The following is a 21,074-nucleotide window of genomic DNA, read 5'->3' as shown; positions in this document are numbered from 1 at the left end:
GGCTCCCTGTCATCACTCCAGTCCGGCCAGTTCCTATGCCCTTTTCCAAAAGCGGGATGGCTTCTCCGTCTCGAAAATCCCTGGTGATGGCTCGATATTGTTCCCTCATTCAGAAACAAGGCTCCTCATGCTATTCTGATCAGCCAATGGCGCCATCTCGCCCTTGCTTTGACACTGTATTTGGCATCGGGAGGCTATTTCTCACAGTTTGTGTCGTTGTTTGTTGTTCCCAGCGTTGGAATTGACCACAGCACCATGCTGGGCTGGGTGGGATGTTTGCCCATAATCAGTCCATCTCCAGGTCATTTTGTTGGCAGCACAAGCCAGATATATATATAAATTAGCCTCCGAAATCTCCTATACCCTACTTCTTTCTGCATTCTTTTTTTACGCCTGCTACACCTGCTCCCACCCTCCAATTTTCTACTTAAAAAAAAACAAGCTAATCGCGGGACGAAGCCACCCACCATTTTAGGCGTATACCACTGATACGCAGCAGCAGCATAAAATGGAATACAAGCATACATACCCACGAGATTATCAGCGGGCCTTGAACAACATGTTATCAGCGGAGAGACTCGATGAGCTGCTCAAAGGCCCCATGCCCATGTTCCTGTTCGGACAGCTCATGCTCCCGCAGGTCTTGCAATTTGTAACTGACGCTCCGCCCGGTTACGACGTCGCCGCCAATATGACCCAGGCGAGCTTACTCGGATACAAACTCTCGGTCTTCGAAGGAGCCAACCTCCCAGTAGTGCTGCCATCAGGGGAACTGGGTGAGAGTGTTGACGGCCTTGTGATTTTCTCTTTGACCCCCGAACAGCGGAACTGGATATATCAATTCGAGGCAGAAAACTCTAAGCTGTTAACTCATGTTCAAGTTGAGATCTGCATGGACGATGGAAATCTGCGGAGTATCGATGCCGCCACGTTTGTCTGGAAGGGCCCGATGGCGGGCATAGTGGAAACGGGTTCCAAGTCGTGGAAAGTGGATGCTTTTATCGAGAGTGAATGGTATCAGAACATCGCACGAAAGTACGATTCCTCTTAAGGCCACCTTACACTTTTTATTCTGGGTTTTATTTTTGTACTAGGGCAAAAAGCTAGAACCAAGCTGGTCCTTGGGCAAAGTTTGGGAGATTTCGGCGCCTTTACTATAGATTGCAGTTATCCGCTTGCGAGGAAAAGCCTGAGGAAAGAAGTGAGCGAGAGACAGAACCCCCTTGGATCTGCGTCGTGCTGTACAATAGGAATTGGCCTCCACAGTCACAAACATGGACAAAAACCACCTATTCATCCTATGGCGAATGGAAAGAGAACAGGAGCTGTTCACGGACCTTCATCTCATCGTTCTTTTGCTGAGCCCATTGCACGACTGCTCTTCGGGAAACTGTGTTTTTATAAAGACCATCCCTTCGTATTGAACAGCTTGTTTCATCTAGTTATTTATCTATGATTAACAACAGGATATCTGACTTCAACTTTGATATTTCCCCCAGCGTAACCCATAATGCAAAATCCTAGCATCAAATCAACGCCTTGCTGCCTTTGCTGCGGCAACGCGCCCCTTTTCAAGCACTTTCACCTCTTGCCAATGTTTCCGAACCCATCCGAGGAGTTCAGCCTTTGAAAGGGGGTTGTCTCCCAGTTCATGTGAAATCTGTGATGCCCAACGCGGCTGGCGGTTTGGGTCCATCTCTGCCTCAGTGCGGAGAACTAGCCGCACCGGTTCATCGTTTGCACTGCGCCCATCGCCATCACCATTTGTAAATCGCACCCATCTCTTCAAGCCTCTAAGAACAATATTCACGTTTGTGGAGCACTCTTCTGCGATAACACACGCAACTTCACTCCAGAGTTCCTCTTCCTCTTTTTTATACCTCCATGCTGTAACCCTTTCTTCGTACTCTGCTTGTTTTCCGAACCGCAGTAGCGCTTGCTGGACAACATCCTCTCTCGAGGCTGGCTTCTTATCTTGCCACAAGTCAGCATTTCGAGGGATCCATTCATCAACAAAGTTTCGATACATCGGCCTCTTTCTCTTTCTCTGCCGGTCATTCGACGTCTCCAAGCCAGACGAATGCGCATCACGATGAAAATATTTCGCGCTCGCGCACCAGCCGTAGAGCTCATCGAGAGTCTTGAAGCCGCGTTGATACCGCTCCACATCCAGCCCCACGAAGTCCAGCACATCCATCGGACTATGCGTGAGGTAGACCATGCTATACGCTCGATTCAACGGTTCGATCTCCGCAATGCGAACATGAAGCCCCTTATCCGTCGCGGTCAGGCCGAGCGGCCTCATAAACTTGCCCACGATCTTCCACATATCACCATACGAGTCAAGCAGGCACTCCCACTCCATAAATCCAGGACGGCACACATGCACATCGACCTGCGCATACGTGTCCTCCTCGCCGTCATCACCATCACTGTCAGAACATACGATAGGAACAGCGAAGCTTCGCGTCTCTCCATTCCTCACCGTGCGGACGGCGTTTAATCGCTTCCCAACTTCTTCCCATGTGAATCCCGGTCGAAGTCCTTGGACGAGAGTGTCCACGTCCCCATAGTCTAGTTTGCCCGGGGCTTCTGGCGGCGCGACCACGACCTCGAAGCTCTGCCGAAGCTTGTCGATGCAGAAATCCCTTGTGCGAGTGTAGACAGCCTCGCTCATTCGAGGGGTCCGGAGGGCGGCCTGATCGCCTCTTGGCTCCGAGAACACCTTGCCCCCCATCTCTCCAGGTATCGCTATCCAGAAAAAGGTCCCGGATTTCCCTTCCTTCTGAGAATAACTGTAAAAAAAAAAAAAAAAAAAAGGATTCCTTCTGCAGAGAAGTGGATTTTATTAGAGTCATTCAGGCTCCAGGCAGCTGTGAAAAACCATGTTTTGAGTCATGAACATTTTGATGCCCCATGTGACTGGCATTTTCGGTTGGAAATCGCCGTAGAGAACAACTTCATGAATGGAACAACTGGACAGCTTATTCCCAACGGACCTATTTGCATCATTTGATATTATAGTGGTGTGGTGGTTATTCGAAAAGGGGTTAGAACCGCCAGAAGAAAAGAAAATGTTGAAATTCAATTCTATCTCCCTTTTTCTTTTGGAATTGACAAACTTTTTATAGTTATACTTTATTTTGCAATGTATGCACACCAAAAAGAATTTCATCATACGAACAAAAACCGGGTATCCCAATACAAAACAAGGCCTATATAATGCTCCAGGAACGTGAATAGAGAGAAGACATTCGAAAATTGAGAAAACGCAGCCGCACACCCTGCCTTCGACTCGATCGATAATCAGATCATAAATTAATACCACCTTTCCAATTCCCAGGCATCGGAATAACCACATGTTCTATCCAAGGCAGAAAGCCCGGACGTGGCCTATCCGAACCCTACACGACCGTGTCACGGAATGACAGGGGCACGCTTTGTAGATACCGCAGGATTCTTCTCCCGGGAGAATATATCGGCCTGCCCGACTCCTATACGGGGAGCATACACCGGCGTGCTGTCTATTTCAACGATATGTGCCTGTTTGGGCGGAATGTAATGTGAATGTCGGAATGTATCTACAGGGCCCGGACTGACGGCATGGCACGAGGCCCGTGCCCGAAGATGCATGTCATCGGGGAACGCGAGACGCGGTACGATCGGGGGAGGTATCTGATCCGGTCTAGTGGTTTGGAAGCCAGGGGACGGCGGCGAATATATGCTGCCACGGTGTGAATCCGTCTCCGTAAGTGGATACGTTAAGCTCCGGGGTATGAAGCTCTGTCGCTGTGCATCTTCGTAGCGTTGTTTCAATAAGTCGGCTTTGACAATTAATCGTTCGACGAGGACGGAATGAGCCTTTTTCAAGGTCCTTTTCACAAAGCTTGTCGTGAGGATGTTAGACCTCATATCGACGTCTTCTCGAAGGTATAGACCTTCGCGGGGGACGTCAAGGAGACCCAATTCGATTGGTTCCCGTGGTTCACCGGGCATGTTCCCTCCGACGCTCCATTTCTCCTTTATATCCAGCCCCGTAGGGGCGTAAACATGGGTCTGGAGGCCTCTGGGCAGGTCGTGGAAACATGCCTTATACGAAACGTTTCCAGAGAGTATTCCACCCGGTAGATAGTGTATTTTGTCCGTCAATTCGTACCACACACAGTGAAATTCGTCCGAAGGAGCGTTGCCAGGAGGTTTGCATCTTACGTGTTTGATGACGAGTGGATTCAGCTCTATCATCTCCGAGTGTTGGTGCAGAGCTTCGATGACGGTTTCACGAGTAATATAGGAAGGCAACGGGGTAATGGTTGTGAAGATGCTTCGTTTCATCATCTTGGCTGTGGTAAAATATCGATTTTCCTGGTGAAATCAAAAGGTCGACGCAGACGAAGACAGCACCAGACAGCCACTGCAGGCGCCCGCAAGCGGAAGAGTTCTTTAAGGCCGGTCCTGGGCTCTGAACGAAAAAAACTGGAAAACAGGAAGTCCGAAGGCAACTGGGTCGATGATAAATGATTCCTGCTCTGAGGATGTAGATTGGAAATTGTGTTTTTTTCCCTTTGTTTTTGAATTTTTTTGTTTCCCCCCTTTTCTCCAAACGAGTGACTGGCTGTCAGAGGCAACAAACCCTAATGGAAGCTATTTCGATGAATTTCGATGTTCCGTCGGTGGGAAGATTTATATGAACCGGTCATCAAGGTCAACCAAGTAAACCATGCGATGGGCTGATAAGCGCTGTCCAATTGCTCATTGGCAAAAGGCTGGGCTGAGAAACCCACGGTATCGGAGCATCGGAAGGTGTATTGTCGGGGGAGCTGTGAGACGGAACTCGCCCATTCGCCAGTTTGGCAAGGTCGGCTGGAAAGTATCCAACTTTTGACATGTAGGGATAATGTGGCTTGGATCGTCCGAAAGGCATTCCATCCAGGCCATCTGCGCCGTTACGCCCATCTATGGAATCATGGTGACGTGGTATCCAGAAGACTGTATGCGAATAAGATTCTCAACTGAAACTCCGCAACAACCCCAAGCAGCAGGTAGCAGAAGCTGTGGGATATGCTAGTGTCAAGTCCATTCATCATCATCAAATTGAAGTTGGAAATGGCTTGTGTGTCGGCCTCGCATATGCAGTTCTCTACACAATCTCCCATGTTTCCGGCTTACCTACGGAGTTCGTGAGTCCATGGTTGCGGGGGAGGCGAGAAGAGAGAGTTGCTTATTGTTTTGAAACACAATATTTCACACTCCAGGTGCTGGGTAACAAGGTAATTAACATGCTTTCAAAGCACCCTGCTCATCATGGTTCGCGATATGCTTCCACAGAGTTTGCACGGGAGTGCATAGTGTGGTCTGGCCAATATAACATTTCAAATCGCTACCCCGTACTCCACGACTCCCAGCACTCGGTCGATGTACGGAGAACGTGGGGGGAAAAAAGGTACGGCACCTTGATTTGGTTCCCCACCCTTTTATTCTTTTGTCCCTCTTTTCTTCTTTTCTGGGAAAAGAGCCAAGGCAAGATGGCCGAGTGGTTAAGGCGCATGGTTCAGGCCAACCTGAAGCAAAAGTTTCCATGTCTCGAAAGGGGCGAGGGTTCGAATCCCTCTCTTGTCACTATCAAATTGTCTTTTTATTTTTATTTATATTTATTTATTTATTTATTTATTTTTTTTTTGGCCGCCAACAATGACTCCTCCAATCGACTCAAACCCGGAAACACAGCCATAAATATCGCAAACATGCACGCACACACACACAGATCTCATCAGACCTGTCTGCTATCAGGTTGCACTGGGACTCCTGCTGTTCCGCCTGTATTTCTCTCGCTGTTCGGCGGCGGGCTCAAAATGTGGCGTTGTGTAACCCAAAACGGTTTAGTGTTGAGTGGCGCAATCCAGCTTAGTGGAAAGCTCTCAGTTAAGGCTTGGCGCAAGTGTGGCTTGAGGTTCCAGACGTTGGATTTCGTCGAAAAAGAGTCCAAAAACCGCGCTCAACTCACTTGACCAAAGCCTTGGTGGCAGCCAAGCGACGAGGCATTACTTTAGGTTCATTTGAGGGTCTTATCGCACATGACGATGCTAATGACATATACAATGGCCAAAGTTTTAAGGAGAAAGTTAAGCCATGTCCCCGAGATCGGGGCTCTTGAGTCTGCTGCTCTATAGTATTTGCTCTATAGTTTTGAGGACGACTAGGAAGAAAAAAGGTTTCCCCCCCACGTAGGAATGGGAAATACGCTCCTTGCTGGATTTTTGCGTCATGATAGCTCTCTACAACCCTCAACGTTTATCCCATGAGTCTCCCAATATTGCTATAGCTGCTTGGGGTAGTCGTCAGATAATATGCTGCTTTGTCACGTTTTGGGTGGTGCATGTCTTGCCGCAGCCATCAAAGCCGCTTCCCTGGGCAGGTCTCTTGTCGAACCAAGGGTGATGATCTACCCATATATCCGCAGTGTACGTACGACCTTGTATAGATAAAATCTTCGTAATACATAGCACATGACCAATGCGAATGCCCAACGCCTCTCGCTGCCTCAACTCGGGGCTCGCTCCGATGGCTGGTTCAGATCGCGCTTGCGGTTGCCTTCCATAAATCGCTCACTTTCCAAGCAGTAGCAATGAAACTCAGCAGTCCAACTATGTTACTCGGCACCCGGGCTCCATCCTCCAAGCTCCAGTGCACACAGAGCGGGAACCAGGCAAGGTTATTCACCAAGCTCTTCCGCCAAGCCCGCATCCGCAGAGCCTCAGCACGCTGATCTTCATCGCTGAGCCTATCATCCGGCGATGACGCTTTCGCCAGTGCTAGTTCGTTCTGCCTCGCAGCTAGCGATCGTTCTCGCCACAGGCGCACAAATTCCAGAACGACATGGCCCAACCATGCTCGGGTAGACCAGATATACCATTTCCCAACGCCACCCAGACGCTGGAGGAGACGCTGCGAGACCACGCCCTTGGACGCAAGAAACGCAACGTTCTCCATGAATTGGTAGATGACGTTGACGAAGACCTGGGCAAAAGCTACCGACCGCAGGACTGGATCAGCCGGCGGTGATTTCACGGTCGCCGAACCCCATTCCCAGAGCGGTATCAGGCCGAGCAAACGGAGAGCGGTCCGGGTCTCGGAGATCAGGGATGCCAGGGCAAGAAGAGGCCGGGTCTGCGATTTCGAATCATCTGCAGACGCGGAGAGTCCCAGACGGGTGCGAAGGCAAGAGAAGATGGCTCGTAGCGGCGGGGAAAGGAGCGCATGGTGCAGGATGTCGGCAGAGTAGCCAGCTATCGCCAGGGTGGCTTCTTCTCCGTACGACGTGGATATTAAGCTGGCGAGTTTTTTTTGTTTTGGTCAGAACGATAGGTTTTCTCGTGGCCCTTTGGGATTTGGCCAGGGATACAAACGGCGGACTTACTTGCTTAACCGTAGGGCTGTGCTATCTGCCTTTGAGAGAGTGTCCTTCAAGGTGCTACACCCACAGGTCTTTTGGCCCTTGGGCTGCCATTGTGCTTTCTCTTCAGTCCTATTTGCTGCAGGGCTGGGTTCCGCTTGAACCGGCGGCTCTAAGGGGTCGGGGGTGGTGACGGTGTCCTCCATTATCCATCTACCCAAACGGGCTCTTCGTGCCTTTTCACGAACGAGTGATTCTTTGAAAGAATGAAGCTGCTGCCATTCCCTTCAGCATCCAGCGCTGGCCCTACGGCGGACATTCGGATGCAAACGTCTCATGTGAACCGAGGCTGTGCACACAAACTACGCGCTGTGAAATTACGTTTCGCGGTCGGAAAAACTCCCTTTCCGGGACAAGGTTGACGCTTTTGGTTTGTCAAAGGGAGAGAGGAAGAGAGGAGAGAGTACATCAGATGCCATCTGGCGGACGTTGGATGGAGATTGCTGATCGTGCTCTTAGAGCTGACTAGTTGGTAGTAGTTAAGCAATCCAATACATCAGCCCTTCCCTACAAATCATCCTATCTTCCGTCGACAAACCCTCGTCGTCTCATTCAAAGAACCCCCAAGACCAACGGTGATATCACGAGGTCATTGAATCCAGCCGGAACACTCCGTGGTCAGACTTAATATCAGACACAAACATCACGACCACAAGGAACTTTTGCCCAAGCAGGAGATCACCAGCATCGTTAAACCGTACTTATACATACAAACATCTCAGGGCATTCGTCCTTCACACCGGCGCATTCAAAGATCGCGCACGGGGTAACAGCCAGCCAGCCAGCAGCAAACATGTTCAAATTAGAGACGATATCCATCTCCCAAGTTGTAAGAGCGACTGGGTATCTTGAAAGCAACTTTGCAATCCCGCATACCCCGTAGAAAGGCGTTAATTTGCCAGGACTCTGTGGGTTATCAGGTACACGAGTAGCATTCCATTCAAGCATTGGAAGCAGGAGACGGAGCAACTCGATTGACGGTTCGATTTGTGCCGAGTCAAGAGATCTGGTTGAAGATTAATTCGGAGGCTGGGAACGGGACTTCGAGTCGGTTGTCATGGTAATACGCTGCCGTAACATCGCCACCAAACGCCGTTCGTCTCAACCCGCAGCCATCACCACTTTTCGCTGTGTACGGAGACCTTTTCTTTTCTTTTTTGTCTGGAACGATAGCCGCACAGTAATCTGTTGAAAACGGTTCCTGGATCTAGGTAAGTTGAAAGGCGTTGCCACGATGCGCGAAACGCTGACGCTGACGTGCAGCCTGTCAAGCGGTAACTTCTTCACTAAAACCGCCGGAAACCATTTTTTCCGAGCCCAGCGAAAAACGAAGCTGTCGCTGCGCAGGTCGCAAAGAGCAGCAAAAGAAAACCCAGCTACGGAGTAACATAAAATCAAAACCACAGGCGCATCATTCCGCTTTGATTGGGCTTGTTTTCTCCGGTGGCTGCTAGACACTCTCAATTGCACCATCGCACTCCCTTTGTCGACCCCTGCCGTTCGGTAGCAGAAACCAACTTATCCCGGCGACCCCGGCTTTGCGTTCCCTCCCTCAGACGGTGGCTAAAACTCGATCCTGACCTCGGTCCAGCCCGCTTCAGCTCTTCCCCAATCATAAACAAACAAGGCGACCAGGCTAACTAAACGCGAACCCCTTCCCCACGCTGAGCGGCCTCGGAGAGCTGACCTCTCGACCTCCATCACAATACCCCGTCGCAAACCCCATTTTCCCTTGTCTCTCTCCCCCCTGGTCCAGCAGCATAATAATAATAATAATCATCCAATCCGTCGTACATCCTTCATACCGTGTCGAAGGCCACCGGCTCCAGCGCTCAAAATGTCGGTCAAATTCGAGAAGGAAACAGTCAAGACCGCGACCAAGGTCGGCGAGGAACTCGCTCACAAGGTCGGGGAAAAATTGACCGGAGGAAAGACGCAGAATGGATACCTGGCTGTATGTCCTTTTTTTTTTTTTTTTTTTTTGTGGCCCATCGGGGAGATGTGCTGCGATCGTTGGTTTCTTGCTGCTGACAATTTAACTCCGTTTGCAATTGAACAGGCGTACCTTAAGCAGCTCCAATCGAACCCGCTCCGGACCAAAATGATCACCTCGGGGTCGCTCTTTGCCCTGCAGGAGATCCTTGCTTCGTGGATCGCGCACGATCGCAGCAAGCATGGCCATTACTTCAATTCCAGGATACCAAAGATGTCGATTTACGGCGCTTTCATCAGCGCTCCGCTTGGCCATTTCTTGATCGGTATCCTGCAGAGGGTCTTTGCCGGCCGCACCAGTCTCAAGGCCAAGATCCTACAGATTCTGGCTAGCAACCTCATTGTATGCCCATGGATCCCTCTTCCACGCTTCGCGCGATTGTCGAAGTTGCAATGTCCTTTTTTTTTTTTTTTTTTTGTTGCTAATGGAAATCGCTTTTTGTAGATCTCGCCCATCCAGAACGTCATCTATCTGGCCTCGATGGCTATCATCGCTGGCGCTCGCACCTTCCACCAGGTCCGGGCTACTGTGAAGTCTGGATTCTTCCGTGTGATGAAGGTCAGCTGGGTTGTTTCGCCACTGTCGCTGGCATTCGCCCAGAAGTTCCTCCCAGAGCAGACCTGGGTGCCGTTCTTCAACATTGTTGGCTTCATCATCGGCACCTACATCAATGCCCATACCAAGAAGAAGCGGCTCGAGGCATTGAGACGCAAGGTATGTCTCAGCTTTCCGCCCCTTCTCTTACTCTGCCTATAGCCACATATACTAAATTCTCTCTTCCCTTTCCAGCAATACGGCTCTGGCAAGAGCTCCACCGGGCGCCCAGAAGACTACCCACCAAGACCGAATTACTAGATCGCCTTTTTCCTGCGTTACTTTTAATGATATCCGTCGCGTCATGGGTTCTCGAAGGATATTCTTTTGGAACTGGACATACCCCCGAACGTTGCATGTCGTCCCATAAATGCGCTCCTATGGTTATCATTATCCCCACGACGCCCTGGGAAAAGGCTCTCCAAGCTTACCTCTTTTACCCAGACTCCTTAATCTCCACCCCTCCCCGTCAAGATGATTCCTGCGTCACGTCTGTTATGCGAAGAAAGTTTTTACGATGTCATATATTTTTTTTTGTTCCCAAACCCCTTCCCACAATTTCCCTCGAATCCCAAATCTTTGTTGCTATGACGGCTGCTGGTTTGGGGCGGGGGATTGAGTCTTTTCTGCTATTTCACGTAATCTGGTTTATGTCCCATTTTCTACATGTCAAGTTACTCCCCCACCCTACCTCTATGTATGTCTATCTATAACTACTCCATGAATGGTCCAGGCTAGTTTTTCTGTTTCTTCCATCACGCTTTATTTCCAAAAGGAATGCCTTTTCTTGCTTTGGGCCTCGTGCACCCGTCTACTGTCATACTCCTTGTGGGAACATTGAAGCGTTGCAACGTAGACAGCCCGGCAAACTAGGTGCCCACCACAGAAATAGAGCCAGGTGGCATTGAAAGGTGTGTTAGCTGGGAACTTTGTGGTCATCGTTAGATATGGTCTCCCGTTTTAGCATACTCTCGTATCAACACGATGCACTCAGCCAGTATCTTGAGGTACTTGGGTACTCCGTAGAGACACCAAATCCTAGCCGGAATTAGATGAATTTGTCCATCACAAAGAATTAATAGCTAATCCGAGAGGCCCTGGTTCGCCATGAAATAGCATCCCAAGGTGTGTTTGCAATTCAAAACTCCATTCACACATACATACTAATATACTAATCTGGGTGTATATGGGTAGTAAATGCGAGTAACACATTCGCAAGACAAAGGCGTAAGGTATGGGACATATGCTCGCGCTGAAAACTCAAAAACATAACGCGCTAAACCACGCTCTCCCGATACTCGTCAATGGATATCTATACCCAACACTCCGGGTATATATATACATATATATATATATGTCTTTCTTATACGCATGTTCTAGACATGTGTATGGAATCAATCATCACTCGTCACAATCATGATCTACCTCTCTCTCCTCCCCATGAAATACGTGATACATGTCGTCTAGAATCGCCGTTACCGTTACCGTCCCCATTCCCGCTACTACTCCCATTGCCATTTCCATTTCCACTGCTAGAGCTCGAACTGGGTTGCGACGACGTTTGCTCCGCCGTAGGTGCACCACCGCTACTCCCACCCCGAGGAGGGTGCACCGCCATCGCGCCCGGCCTCGTCTTCGCCGGCCGTGTTCCGTCGGCAAATGATACCTTCCCTTTCACCCGGCGTGGCCGCCCGTCATCTTCGCTATCAGAGTGCCCGTCACCACGGTGGCGACCACGCCCTTCAGCGTCCTCATCGTCACCGGTGTCAGGTAGCTGACCCAAGGCAGCAAGACGGCGCTGCCGTTCCACATGCGTTTCCCCGGTCTCCGGATCGATATCTTTGGCCCGTGACGTCGCGGATGCGGGTTGCGATGGTGGCAGGCCAGCTAGCTGTCTACGTTCCGCAGGTGGGATACGTCTTGTTCCATCGTCCTCGGAGTCGCGACGACGCCGGACGCTGCTGGTTGGTGATGGAGGGGGTGATTCCCGAGGTCCAAGGAGACGGCGACGGCGGGCTTCTGCGGCCGAAGTGTCGGGACCGGCATATTGAGCTAACGTGGCCGCGACGTCAGGAGCAGGCACCTCTTGTTCTCTTCCTATGCTCTCCTCTTGTCCAATTAACGGGGTATATTCGGCTGGTGTAGGGCAAGGAGGTGTTTCCTGACCTTCCACTTGGCCGCCCTGCGCCCGCCGCGTGGTCTCAGGTTGTTCGTCTCCGGTGTCAGGCTTCAATTGACCTGGAATGTCTTCATCGTAGATCTCTTTTCGCGTCTGAGGTTCAAGGCGTTGAATCTCTCTAATAAAATCTTCCTTGGTCATTCTACGACCTCCAAGACGATGGCCTCGCCCATCCTTTCCAGGCACAGTAAACCGGAGCCTCTCCTCGTCAGATGACGCTTCTTCCTCGTCTTTCGGTTTAGCTGCGCTTGCCATGCCGTCGCCACGCCCAATCCACGTACCCACTCGGGCCACGCTCCATTTCCGAGCCCCCGACGCTGCTTTGGTGGACGGTTCACCTTCTATGGTGGGCTTCTTGGTTGTCTTGTGGCCAGGAATGGTATATTTCTTGATAACTTCACCGTCTTCATCCTCGACTATGATTGTATTTGCGAACTGATAAGCGCGAGCAGACCGACGTTTGCGCTCCTTCTTTGTCTTCTTTTTCGAGGGCTCACCACCTGCCTCCGCATCTTTCTCCTTGCCATTGTTCCAGGGCAAATGGTTTCTAAACTGCTTGAGTGGACGAGCAAGATCCTTTCCAATAGCCTTCTTAATGGCTTCTCCTTCCGTTTGCTCATGGGGAAGCCCTTTCGCCTTAGCAAAAAATCCAGAGGGATCCTCACGGATACGCTTGTGCTGGGCCATAATCTCTTGCTCTCGTTGTTCAGGCGAAAGATGGCTAATATCTGTAGTTTCAAGAACATTTCCTTCTTCGTCTTCAATGATCATGTTGTCTCCTTCTTGGTAGACTTCTAACTCAGGCCGTCTAAACGGTTCTTCCTCACCCTCCGTCCCAGATTCGATCCTAGGTCTTTCCGCTTCTACAGCCTGGTCGATAGGCTGCTCTTCAAGATCTATAGTTTCGTCGGCTGTTACAGGCTCGGTTCTTCGTTGTGGCATGATAGCAGATTGACTGATTGGACCTCCCGCTCCTAGCTTCTTTCTTCTGGTAGGTTTTCGGCTGGAAGCACGACTACCCGGCTGACTGGGCTGCTCTCCTTCTCTCTGCCGTCGCAACAAGTTGCCAGGAATACCAATTGGACCCAAAGTCCCAGGCGGGAACTGAGATAGCGCTTCGTTAGACGAATCGAGTGACTCCTTGCGCAAGGACAGAGAAGCTTTGGACTGGGATTGAATTCGAGGAAGTCGGTTCATCCAAGACGGCCCTTCGTCGTTGGCAGTTGTGTAAGACATGGTTATCGTCAACGTATTGATGCGCTTGCCGAGAGTAAACACAGCAACCGAGGATCCGTGGACGAGAATGGATGAGATAACCAGGAAGGTTGTTATAGGCCAGATAAGCTGGATAACCATGTAATTGGGGGAGCCTTTCCCGGGAAGCCCATCGAGCGGTTGAGTAGAATGTGTCTCCAGCTCTGCTCGAGCTAGGATACAAGCGAAAATCGCACCGACACCAATTGGCCCAAAATGGCCGGCGAAGAGGGCCTCCCGCCAAGTTTTAACGTCCGGTATAACAGGTTTCAGGAGCAGCATGATGGGTATCCGACGAAAAAAGATCACAAAAATCGCAATAATGACCAATCTCCAAACTGGAAGGCCAATCTCTGGTGCGTCGAACTCCTGCCAGGGGATGATTGCGCCAAAATAGACAAAATACGCCAAGTTTAGCAGCAGATCGATGACATTGGAGACATGGGACTCTTCTGTTTTCTCAGTGAACCAGCCATCGTTACTAAAGCCTACTCCGGCTGAAAACCCCATCAGTAAATCGTCCATCCCCAGTAGACTACCGGTTCCAGCACAAAAGAGAGCTAACACGAAGTAGAAGACCAAGAAACTCTCTCGATCAATGATCCCCTTCCGCTCCGCAAGCCTGATGGCATGACGGCCAGCATAACCAATCATAAATCCGAGAAAGCCACCGAGGATGCATTCATAAAGAAGTGTGATGCAAATCCAATGGAGCGCCACCTTGTTGGTGCTGGGTTGATAAGCCAGGATATAAAGCGAGAGATAAATAAAAGGGAAGGCCATGCCGTCGTTACATCCTGATTCAGCAGAGAGCAAGTCTCGAAGATGTTTCGGAACACGCTTTGCAAATTTGCCTTTACCAACGACTGACGAGGCCAGGACGGGATCAGTGGCCGTGACGCAGGCAGCACAGATCAAGCTCTCCAACCACGTCAACGGACGTACCATCCACCAGATGAAAAGACTGGTCGCCAACCAGCCCCATGTCATCACGGGTACCAGAAGCAGTGCTACCGATTTCCAGTGCCTCTCCATGTAAGATTTTGGCAGTTCGACGCCAACAGCAAAGCATTGCACCACGAGGACAATTCGCGAGCATTCCAGTGTAATCTTGTCAACGTTGCCCCACGATATGGGGTCGAATAGATTGGCGGCATGAGGGCCAAAAATCACACCGCACAGAGTGGCGACCGTTGCTTCACCGATATAGAGTTTCTCCTTCACAAAAAGCGAGCATAACATGAACAGGCTGGTGAAGCCACCCAATATCATATACGCGACATGGGGTTTGTCGATGTCAAGGTGGTCCCACGCCATTCTTGCAGAAATACCGCGCGGTTATTCCCCTTGTAACTGGGGTACAAGTTAAAGCTGTGCACGGACGTGAGCGGTCGAGCGTTGTCGCTGATAGTTTCGCGATTGGGTCCCGTATCTTCAGTCAAAAAACAGAGCCACCACCACGGTACGGTGAGATGCTTCTCTATCGGTCAGTCCTTGAAAAGCAAACCTGATTCTCAGCATATCCTCAGCTTCTTAGGCGGGAGCAACGAAATAGCCGACGTAGAATCCAGATTGGCCAAACTGAATCGCACAGGCCGCAGAGTCCGCACAATCTTCTTGAGAAGGGGGCGAATATCCGAGTCTAAAGTGGAACAAAACAACATATCAGTCTTCCCGCAATCAACCAGAAACAAAGACGTTGGTCCCAACGGAGCGAATAGAGCAAAATCATACTTCTCAGCGGTGAGCCGTCAATACACGTCCCACCTCGTGTGCACACAAGGCACGCCGTAGACGAAGTGATCCGTAGGGAGTACACCAATGCTTAATGGAATTGTCTTCCAACTCCTCTTGCAGGAGTAGATGGAAAGAAACAAAGTGTTTCTCGAACGGTGGATCTCAGGACCCAACAAGAAATTGCAGCCAAGAAGTGATTGCGAGGCTTAACTGCACCAAGGTGCGTTGACCAAGAGCTTTGGCAAGTGAAGCATCCTTGGTGAATGCGCCGCCGGTGGCAAAGGGACAAAACGGCGGTTCTGTGGGGGCTGATTAATCACGATATAGGCGTGCATAACATTGGCCAACATCCAATAGAAAGCTATATACCGGTGCACTCATTAGTCATTAAGAAATTTTTTATGCACAATGTGTGCATGGTGGTCACATCTAACCCGGAAAGGTTAAGCGTCTGTGATTGGCACGCGCCAATGCTTGGCATATCCACTGGAGCGCTTCTCATTGGCTGACCACCGTCCGCTGCAAGTCTCAAGCTTCAGCCCGGAACGGCAACTCTCGACCGCGAAGGAATATCAACGACCTCGCAGCATCGAGAGCAAACGGCCATCCACAAAGGAGATGCGGAGAATGGAAAGGTAGACATTCATTTAGCGACGGGCAGTATCGATGGCCCAAGAAACTTTCATATATCTCTTTTGCATTACAACTTCCAAAGATGGCCGGAGTGATGGACGGATTTGCGCGGGAAATGGCCCCCGGACGCTTCAGTTCCACAGCGGCGAGTTCGCACACCGACTCTTTCCGAGTGCAATTCACGAGCTGAACTGCGATGGCAAAATACCCCGTCCCCCATAATTAAAGGATCGTCTATGAGGAACATGACATCATCGCTGCTTGCTTGTCCACCAAGTATCTTCTAGGCCGGCGGGGACGGGACTCTCGAAGTCCATAAATGCCGTCTCATTATGGACACGATAATATATGCACCGGCAAAGCGATTGAAAGGATGATAGCTAGTCCATTAAGCTCCCAGAGATCTACCAGGGGAAAGATAGGCGCTGGAGGAAACCTCTCATTAATATCCATAGCATGAGACGATATAAATCCAAACATTCATGTGTACGGGGTACGGGGTACCCTATGCAGATTCGTTCAAAGCAAACGCCATCACAGGTCTCTCTCACGATAAACAACATTTAAGCAACTATCGCGTATCAACTCTCCAATAACATAGGATCAAAAGCAAGATTTCGAGAACGATAGAGGGTATGTTGATGGGAAGTATACAACATGGAAATATACAGGTGCAAGCAACAAAATAGACGAAAATAGGAACATTTAAGGCAAATCATCCCGGAGAAAAGACTTCATATCCGTAGTTGAAAAGTCGAGATAAATGGTACGTCTCTCGATATGCCTACCTAATCACCTGTTGGCATAGCTTCGACCTCCTCGCACAAAGCCCGCCAATTGTCCGCCTGCAGCTCCGCATACTTCACTCGTTCTTGACTCCAGTCTTGATGTAGGCGACTGATGTGGTATTGGCTTCTTTGGAAGATGTATAGCTCGTCACGAACGCACTCCTTGATAAGCACACCACGCGCGTGTTGCTGCACTATTGATGCCTTATCCTGTGCAAAGTTAACAATTAGACAGCACGGTCAAATGACAAAAGGTTGTCCAAGTCACGGACGGGAAGCTCGTAATACCTTGAAAATAGCATCCTCTAGCTTCTTAGCATCCTCAGCCCTCACCGTTCCCTCGGGCCTCGCTCGAAGTTCCTGCAGTTTCCTCTCATTATTTTCAATGCGTTTCTCTAGCTGAAGAATATTATCCTTCGCATATCGGTCCTTCCGATCAAACATATCTCGCATTGCAACAAGGCAATCCCGTTGCCGTTTGAAATCCTCTAAAACGCCTTCATCCCAAGCCCGGGCTTCATCCTCAAGTAAACCCTGACTAGTGATAAGATGTTTCGCTGTCGAATGAATTCCATCATTCAACAATGGAACGTCATTCCTATCAACAGCATACGTATCCGCGGTGCTATCTGTCAAAGCTTGCAAAGCGCGTGAAAACCGGAATTGCTCGACAGCAAGGCCCTGATTACGCTTCGCGAGACGGTCGAGCAAATTACATAGGTTTATGTAGACCTCAGAGGACCTACGGACACCAGAACGAACGGTCTCGAATAAGTCGTTGAGAGTAGGCGGAAGCGAGTCCTCGAGGTCCGGCGGGAGAGGTTTGCCGGAGAATTCTTCTTGGACAGAAATAGTGGCTTGTTTTCGCCAAATGGACAGTTCCTGCTTAAAGCTGTTAGGGGCCTTGTCTCGAGTCATGGAGGCAATTCCTTTTAGCACTTACGGTTGGTACGGTAAGAAACATTACCACTAGTTGTTCTTGATTTAAAACTGGGTGGCGAACTAATGCGTTGGTGAAGCGGACGAGGCCCCGTCGTCGCTTTTCAAGGAAAGCATTTGAATCCGCTGTCAGGTGAGTACCATTGACTTTACAAAGCGTGAGCATGATTTAGGTAAGCTCTTAGCAAGCTTTCGACGTACCTGCTATCCTCTTTGGTGGCAGCAAAGGAATCTGCCGAAACGGATATCTCTTCTGCAGACAATCCACCAACCATACGAAATCGCTATATCGTCGGATAACGGAACTCCCTCTTCGCGCAGATTTAACTTCGTAGTTTCGGTGCTGGAACATAAACATGCCTTCTTTTTCCGGGAGCATATGAATCGCTATCACCTCGTCAACTCCGTTATTGCTTATGGGACCTCCGCCTAGCGATCGAGGCATGCTATTATTCCGGTTGTGATTCCCCTGATCATCTCCCGACTGGCCAAAACCACCGGCAAACCCCGATTCCCCTTGGTTGCCAAAGCCGCCGCCGGAAGGGTTGCTGAATGACTCTCCTCCCCAGCCAGCCCCAGTGCCTCCAGAAGATGGGGCACCAGATTCCCTGGGTTGGTTGCTATCAGCAGTCGATCTTACTTGGCTGTTATATGCAGTGGCCAAGTTATTAGTTGTGCCATTGACACCGGGCCCCGTAGATGAAGCAAATCCATTAATATTCAGTCGATGCCGGTTTTCATATGAGTTCTGGCGAATACGGTGACTTCCCCACGGATCTAACTCAGGGTCTTCAAATGAGTCCTGGCGCATCTGGCGTGACGTATTCGATTGTGTCGGGATGGGTTGGTTATCAGTATGAGTAGCGCCATTTGTATCATGCTGAGCTGTCAATTTCTCTATATAAGGAATGTTCGGTCGTGGAAGTCCTACAATGCAGTCCATCGTCAGTTTGGCCCGACTACAGTCGTATATAGGTATTAAATATTCACGAACAAGCAACAAACTTACTCTTCCGTCTTTCATCAACCGCATCGAGGGTAACATCCTCGCCTTCTTGCGCCAATCCCACCAATGCCAAAAAAACATTGAACTGGCTTCTCGAAAGGCTTCCTGTTGCAAGGTCTCCCCCACCAGCGACAATATTCATAACCTTAGACTGCGCGTCAGGGTTCAGATGTGTGCTTGTAAGCATCTTCCTAGCCGTGGTTATACCAACGCCAGTATTCCCTCGATTATCACTCGATCCCAGAGCTACATCATACACATCAACATAGCTCTCTGGAACATCCGTCGCGGGGAGCAGCGATTTCAGGACTTCGTGTCTCGCGGCCTTCTTGGGCGTAGGCATACCCCAGGGCGAAGAGTCGTCAGCATGAGAGTTGACGTTATCCGCAAAAAGCGCCGATGACTTGGCGCCAAAGGAAGAGGGTTCGTTGTCAAATAACGGGGACTTCGATTTAAACGACGAGGGCTTTCCCGCCATAGGGGATTCGTCTGATGGGGTGCCGAAGAGGGATGACATGGAGGTGAGCTTGGGTGTACGGGAAGTGGCAATGATCTGCCAAATGATACGTTCAGATAGTTGGGCGGCGGGTTGACCGGATATAAGATGGGAGAGAACACCCAGCACAGGAAGGGTAATGCTGCTGTTGCTCTTGAAGTAGCTGCGTGGAAGAGCTTCCTCTGTATGGAGTATCTCTCCTCTCGGTGGCTGGTTGCTTGATGTCAGTGGAAACCAGTAGCCTGTGTGGAGATTCCCCAAGCTTCCCCCCACCAAACATAGCCTGTTAACTAAGCACCAGCCTGGTCAACCGCGATAAACTGAGCTCCCCTGGTCCAAAACACGCTACATGATGTTGTATGACTTCTGTCAAAATTTTTATCTCCATTAACTACCCTGCACATGCATTAATGTCCATGAATATCAACCACGCTTGGAGTCGCTTCCCTCACACCCCTGCAGTTTGAAGCGTAAACTTGTCATTATTACTTAGTATGTATGGAGTAGCCTCATCTCCCGATATTCCCTCGCCTTACTTCCCATTCAAGCGATGAACCTGCCATCAATTCTCTGGATCCCAAACTTTGATCACCAGTTTTCCCTGCGCATGGCCTCCGGTGAGCTCCTTATATGCTAACATCATCTCTTCCATCTCCCACACCCCACCCAAGTAAGCCTTCACAGATCCATCCACAGCAACTTCACGGCATTTCTCAAGGCCATCAGTATCCAAGAAAGCGGATATCTGCCTGTACACCCTGGGTACACCGCCAAGCAAGGCCGGCCAAAGTGTGTTCTTCGCCATTTTCCACAAGAAGCCAAGAATTGCCGAATATGTACAGCCAACTTTTGGCCCAACAGTTGCGTATACATGATTTTTACCACTCTTTAGATAACCCGGTGATGATTCCCATAGGTCCTGGCTTCCATATGCATCAAAAATAGCGTCAAATTTGTCCTCTGCTGTGCTTCCATACCGGGAGGTTAGGTACTCTGTTAGGCTCCGGTGTTCGCTGTTAGGAAAGGCCCTGTAGTCAATCACTTCGTCACATCCTAGCTGTTTTGCGAGTGTCTCTTTATGTAGCGAACAAATTCCCACGATATGGCCCTCTGGATCGCGATGCTTGAGTAATTGCGTTGCGAAATGTCCCACCCCTCCACAAGCTGCATTGATAAGCACTCTAAATCTCGGAGGAAGTTTCGCAGCGTCAATCAGCGTGATCGCCGTGTAAAGTGAGGCACCCAAGGCAGACGCCGCCGCATATGAGACATTATCCGGCTTCTGGGCAATAGACGAAAACTCAATGGCAATATATTCTGCCAAGGCTCCTTGCCCGCTGCTCAGATGAACGGGAACTTGAAAGGAACCGAAAACGGGCGTGCCGACGGGGAAGTTCCGGGTGCTGCTGTCTGCTGCTGTCGGCACACCAGCGCCAGCCCCGACAACGACTCCGGAGAAGTCTGTCTCCGCGATGGCTGGAAAACGGCGGAACAACGAAGGGACGAGATGCATCAGGATGATAGTTCCCGGATGGAGCGCCACGTGAGACACGCGAACGAGGACTGAAGTTTCCGTTGGAAGCGACGGGACAAGTCCCTTCATCGAGCGACAAAACCTCAGGCGGCGAACCTGGTCGCCGATGAATCACTGTACGCGTGGGCCATGGTGAGGATGACGGGCTTTCTGTTGATGACATGGCTGTCAAGTTAGACGAAAAAAGATATTGCTGTAAAGCAGCCCCGGGATAGCAACCACTGGATTTTTGCTGAATTCCATGGTGGCATCTATTCTCTCGCGATCAGTGGCCTTTTGTTTGATTGAAACTGTGCGCATTTATAGTTTCCAACATCATCATCCAAAATAAAAAGGTCCTTCTCTCCAGGAGTGCTCGGGTTGTGCACTGGCAGAGGATTTTGAGTTGAGATGAAGAAAAGGCTGATAGGCCATCAGGCCAGTCGTCTGGCCAGGTAAGCGAGATTCATGGTGCCATTCCCTTCGAGGACA

At 50.1% G+C, this 21,074-nt stretch overlaps 8 protein-coding genes and 1 non-coding gene across 9 annotated transcripts; 3 read left to right on the top strand and 6 right to left on the bottom strand.

The window, feature by feature from the left end:
- Positions 1-559: 559 nt before the first annotated feature.
- Positions 560-1,051, top strand: CIMG_09406 (uncharacterized protein; the record flags this gene model as incomplete). The annotated part of the gene is made up of 1 exon (XM_001239784.2): positions 560-1,051. The coding sequence occupies one exon, from the start codon at positions 560-562 to the stop codon at positions 1,049-1,051; it is 492 nt and encodes a 163-aa protein (XP_001239785.2).
- Positions 1,052-1,531: 480 nt separating this feature from the next.
- Positions 1,532-2,737, bottom strand: CIMG_09405 (uncharacterized protein; the record flags this gene model as incomplete). Its single annotated transcript, XM_001239783.1, has 1 exon — positions 1,532-2,737. The coding sequence occupies one exon, from the start codon at positions 2,735-2,737 to the stop codon at positions 1,532-1,534; it is 1,206 nt and encodes a 401-aa protein (XP_001239784.1).
- Positions 2,738-3,002: 265 nt separating this feature from the next.
- On the bottom strand, positions 3,003-4,630 carry CIMG_09404 (uncharacterized protein). Its single transcript, XM_001239782.2, has one exon. It carries the CDS (start codon positions 4,333-4,335, stop codon positions 3,418-3,420), a length of 918 nt encoding a protein of 305 aa, XP_001239783.1. The 5' UTR covers positions 4,336-4,630; the 3' UTR covers positions 3,003-3,417.
- An 886-nt stretch (positions 4,631-5,516) lies between these two features.
- CIMG_15105 lies at positions 5,517-5,616 on the top strand. The gene has a single exon. It is a non-coding gene; the product is annotated as a tRNA-Leu (tRNA).
- Positions 5,617-6,072: 456 nt separating this feature from the next.
- On the bottom strand, positions 6,073-7,704 carry CIMG_09403 (peroxin 11C). The gene is made up of 2 exons (XM_001239781.2): positions 7,415-7,704; positions 6,073-7,327 (listed from the first exon to the last, which is right to left on the bottom strand). The coding sequence occupies exons 1-2, from the start codon at positions 7,594-7,596 to the stop codon at positions 6,568-6,570; spliced, it is 942 nt and encodes a 313-aa protein (XP_001239782.2). The 5' UTR covers positions 7,597-7,704; the 3' UTR covers positions 6,073-6,567.
- Positions 7,705-8,683: 979 nt separating this feature from the next.
- On the top strand, positions 8,684-10,983 carry CIMG_09402 (uncharacterized protein). Its single transcript, XM_001239780.2, has 4 exons — positions 8,684-9,404; positions 9,510-9,785; positions 9,888-10,157; positions 10,233-10,983. The coding sequence occupies exons 1-4, from the start codon at positions 9,288-9,290 to the stop codon at positions 10,296-10,298; spliced, it is 729 nt and encodes a 242-aa protein (XP_001239781.1). The 5' UTR covers positions 8,684-9,287; the 3' UTR covers positions 10,299-10,983.
- Positions 10,984-11,166: 183 nt separating this feature from the next.
- Positions 11,167-15,432, bottom strand: CIMG_09401 (sodium/hydrogen antiporter). Its single transcript, XM_001239779.2, has 2 exons — positions 15,205-15,432; positions 11,167-15,112 (listed from the first exon to the last, which is right to left on the bottom strand). Exon 2 carries the CDS (start codon positions 14,785-14,787, stop codon positions 11,452-11,454), a length of 3,336 nt encoding a protein of 1,111 aa, XP_001239780.1. The 5' UTR covers positions 14,788-15,112; positions 15,205-15,432; the 3' UTR covers positions 11,167-11,451.
- Positions 15,433-16,580: 1,148 nt separating this feature from the next.
- CIMG_12344 (sorting nexin Mvp1) lies at positions 16,581-19,239 on the bottom strand. The gene is made up of 5 exons (XM_012358348.1): positions 18,577-19,239; positions 17,769-18,494; positions 17,572-17,714; positions 16,917-17,510; positions 16,581-16,838 (listed from the first exon to the last, which is right to left on the bottom strand). The coding sequence occupies exons 1-5, from the start codon at positions 19,088-19,090 to the stop codon at positions 16,629-16,631; spliced, it is 2,187 nt and encodes a 728-aa protein (XP_012213771.1). The 5' UTR covers positions 19,091-19,239; the 3' UTR covers positions 16,581-16,628.
- Positions 19,240-19,531: 292 nt separating this feature from the next.
- Positions 19,532-20,872, bottom strand: CIMG_12343 (oxidoreductase, zinc-binding). Its single transcript, XM_012358347.1, has one exon. It carries the CDS (start codon positions 20,670-20,672, stop codon positions 19,632-19,634), a length of 1,041 nt encoding a protein of 346 aa, XP_012213770.1. The 5' UTR covers positions 20,673-20,872; the 3' UTR covers positions 19,532-19,631.
- Positions 20,873-21,074: the final 202 nt, after the last annotated feature.

Source organism: Coccidioides immitis (genome assembly GCF_000149335.2).
Source record: "Coccidioides immitis RS genomic scaffold supercont3.5, whole genome shotgun sequence".
NCBI classification, from domain to species: domain Eukaryota; kingdom Fungi; phylum Ascomycota; class Eurotiomycetes; order Onygenales; family Onygenaceae; genus Coccidioides; species Coccidioides immitis.
Note: the sequence above shows the minus strand (reverse complement) of the source record. Positions and strands in the feature narration are given on the sequence as shown.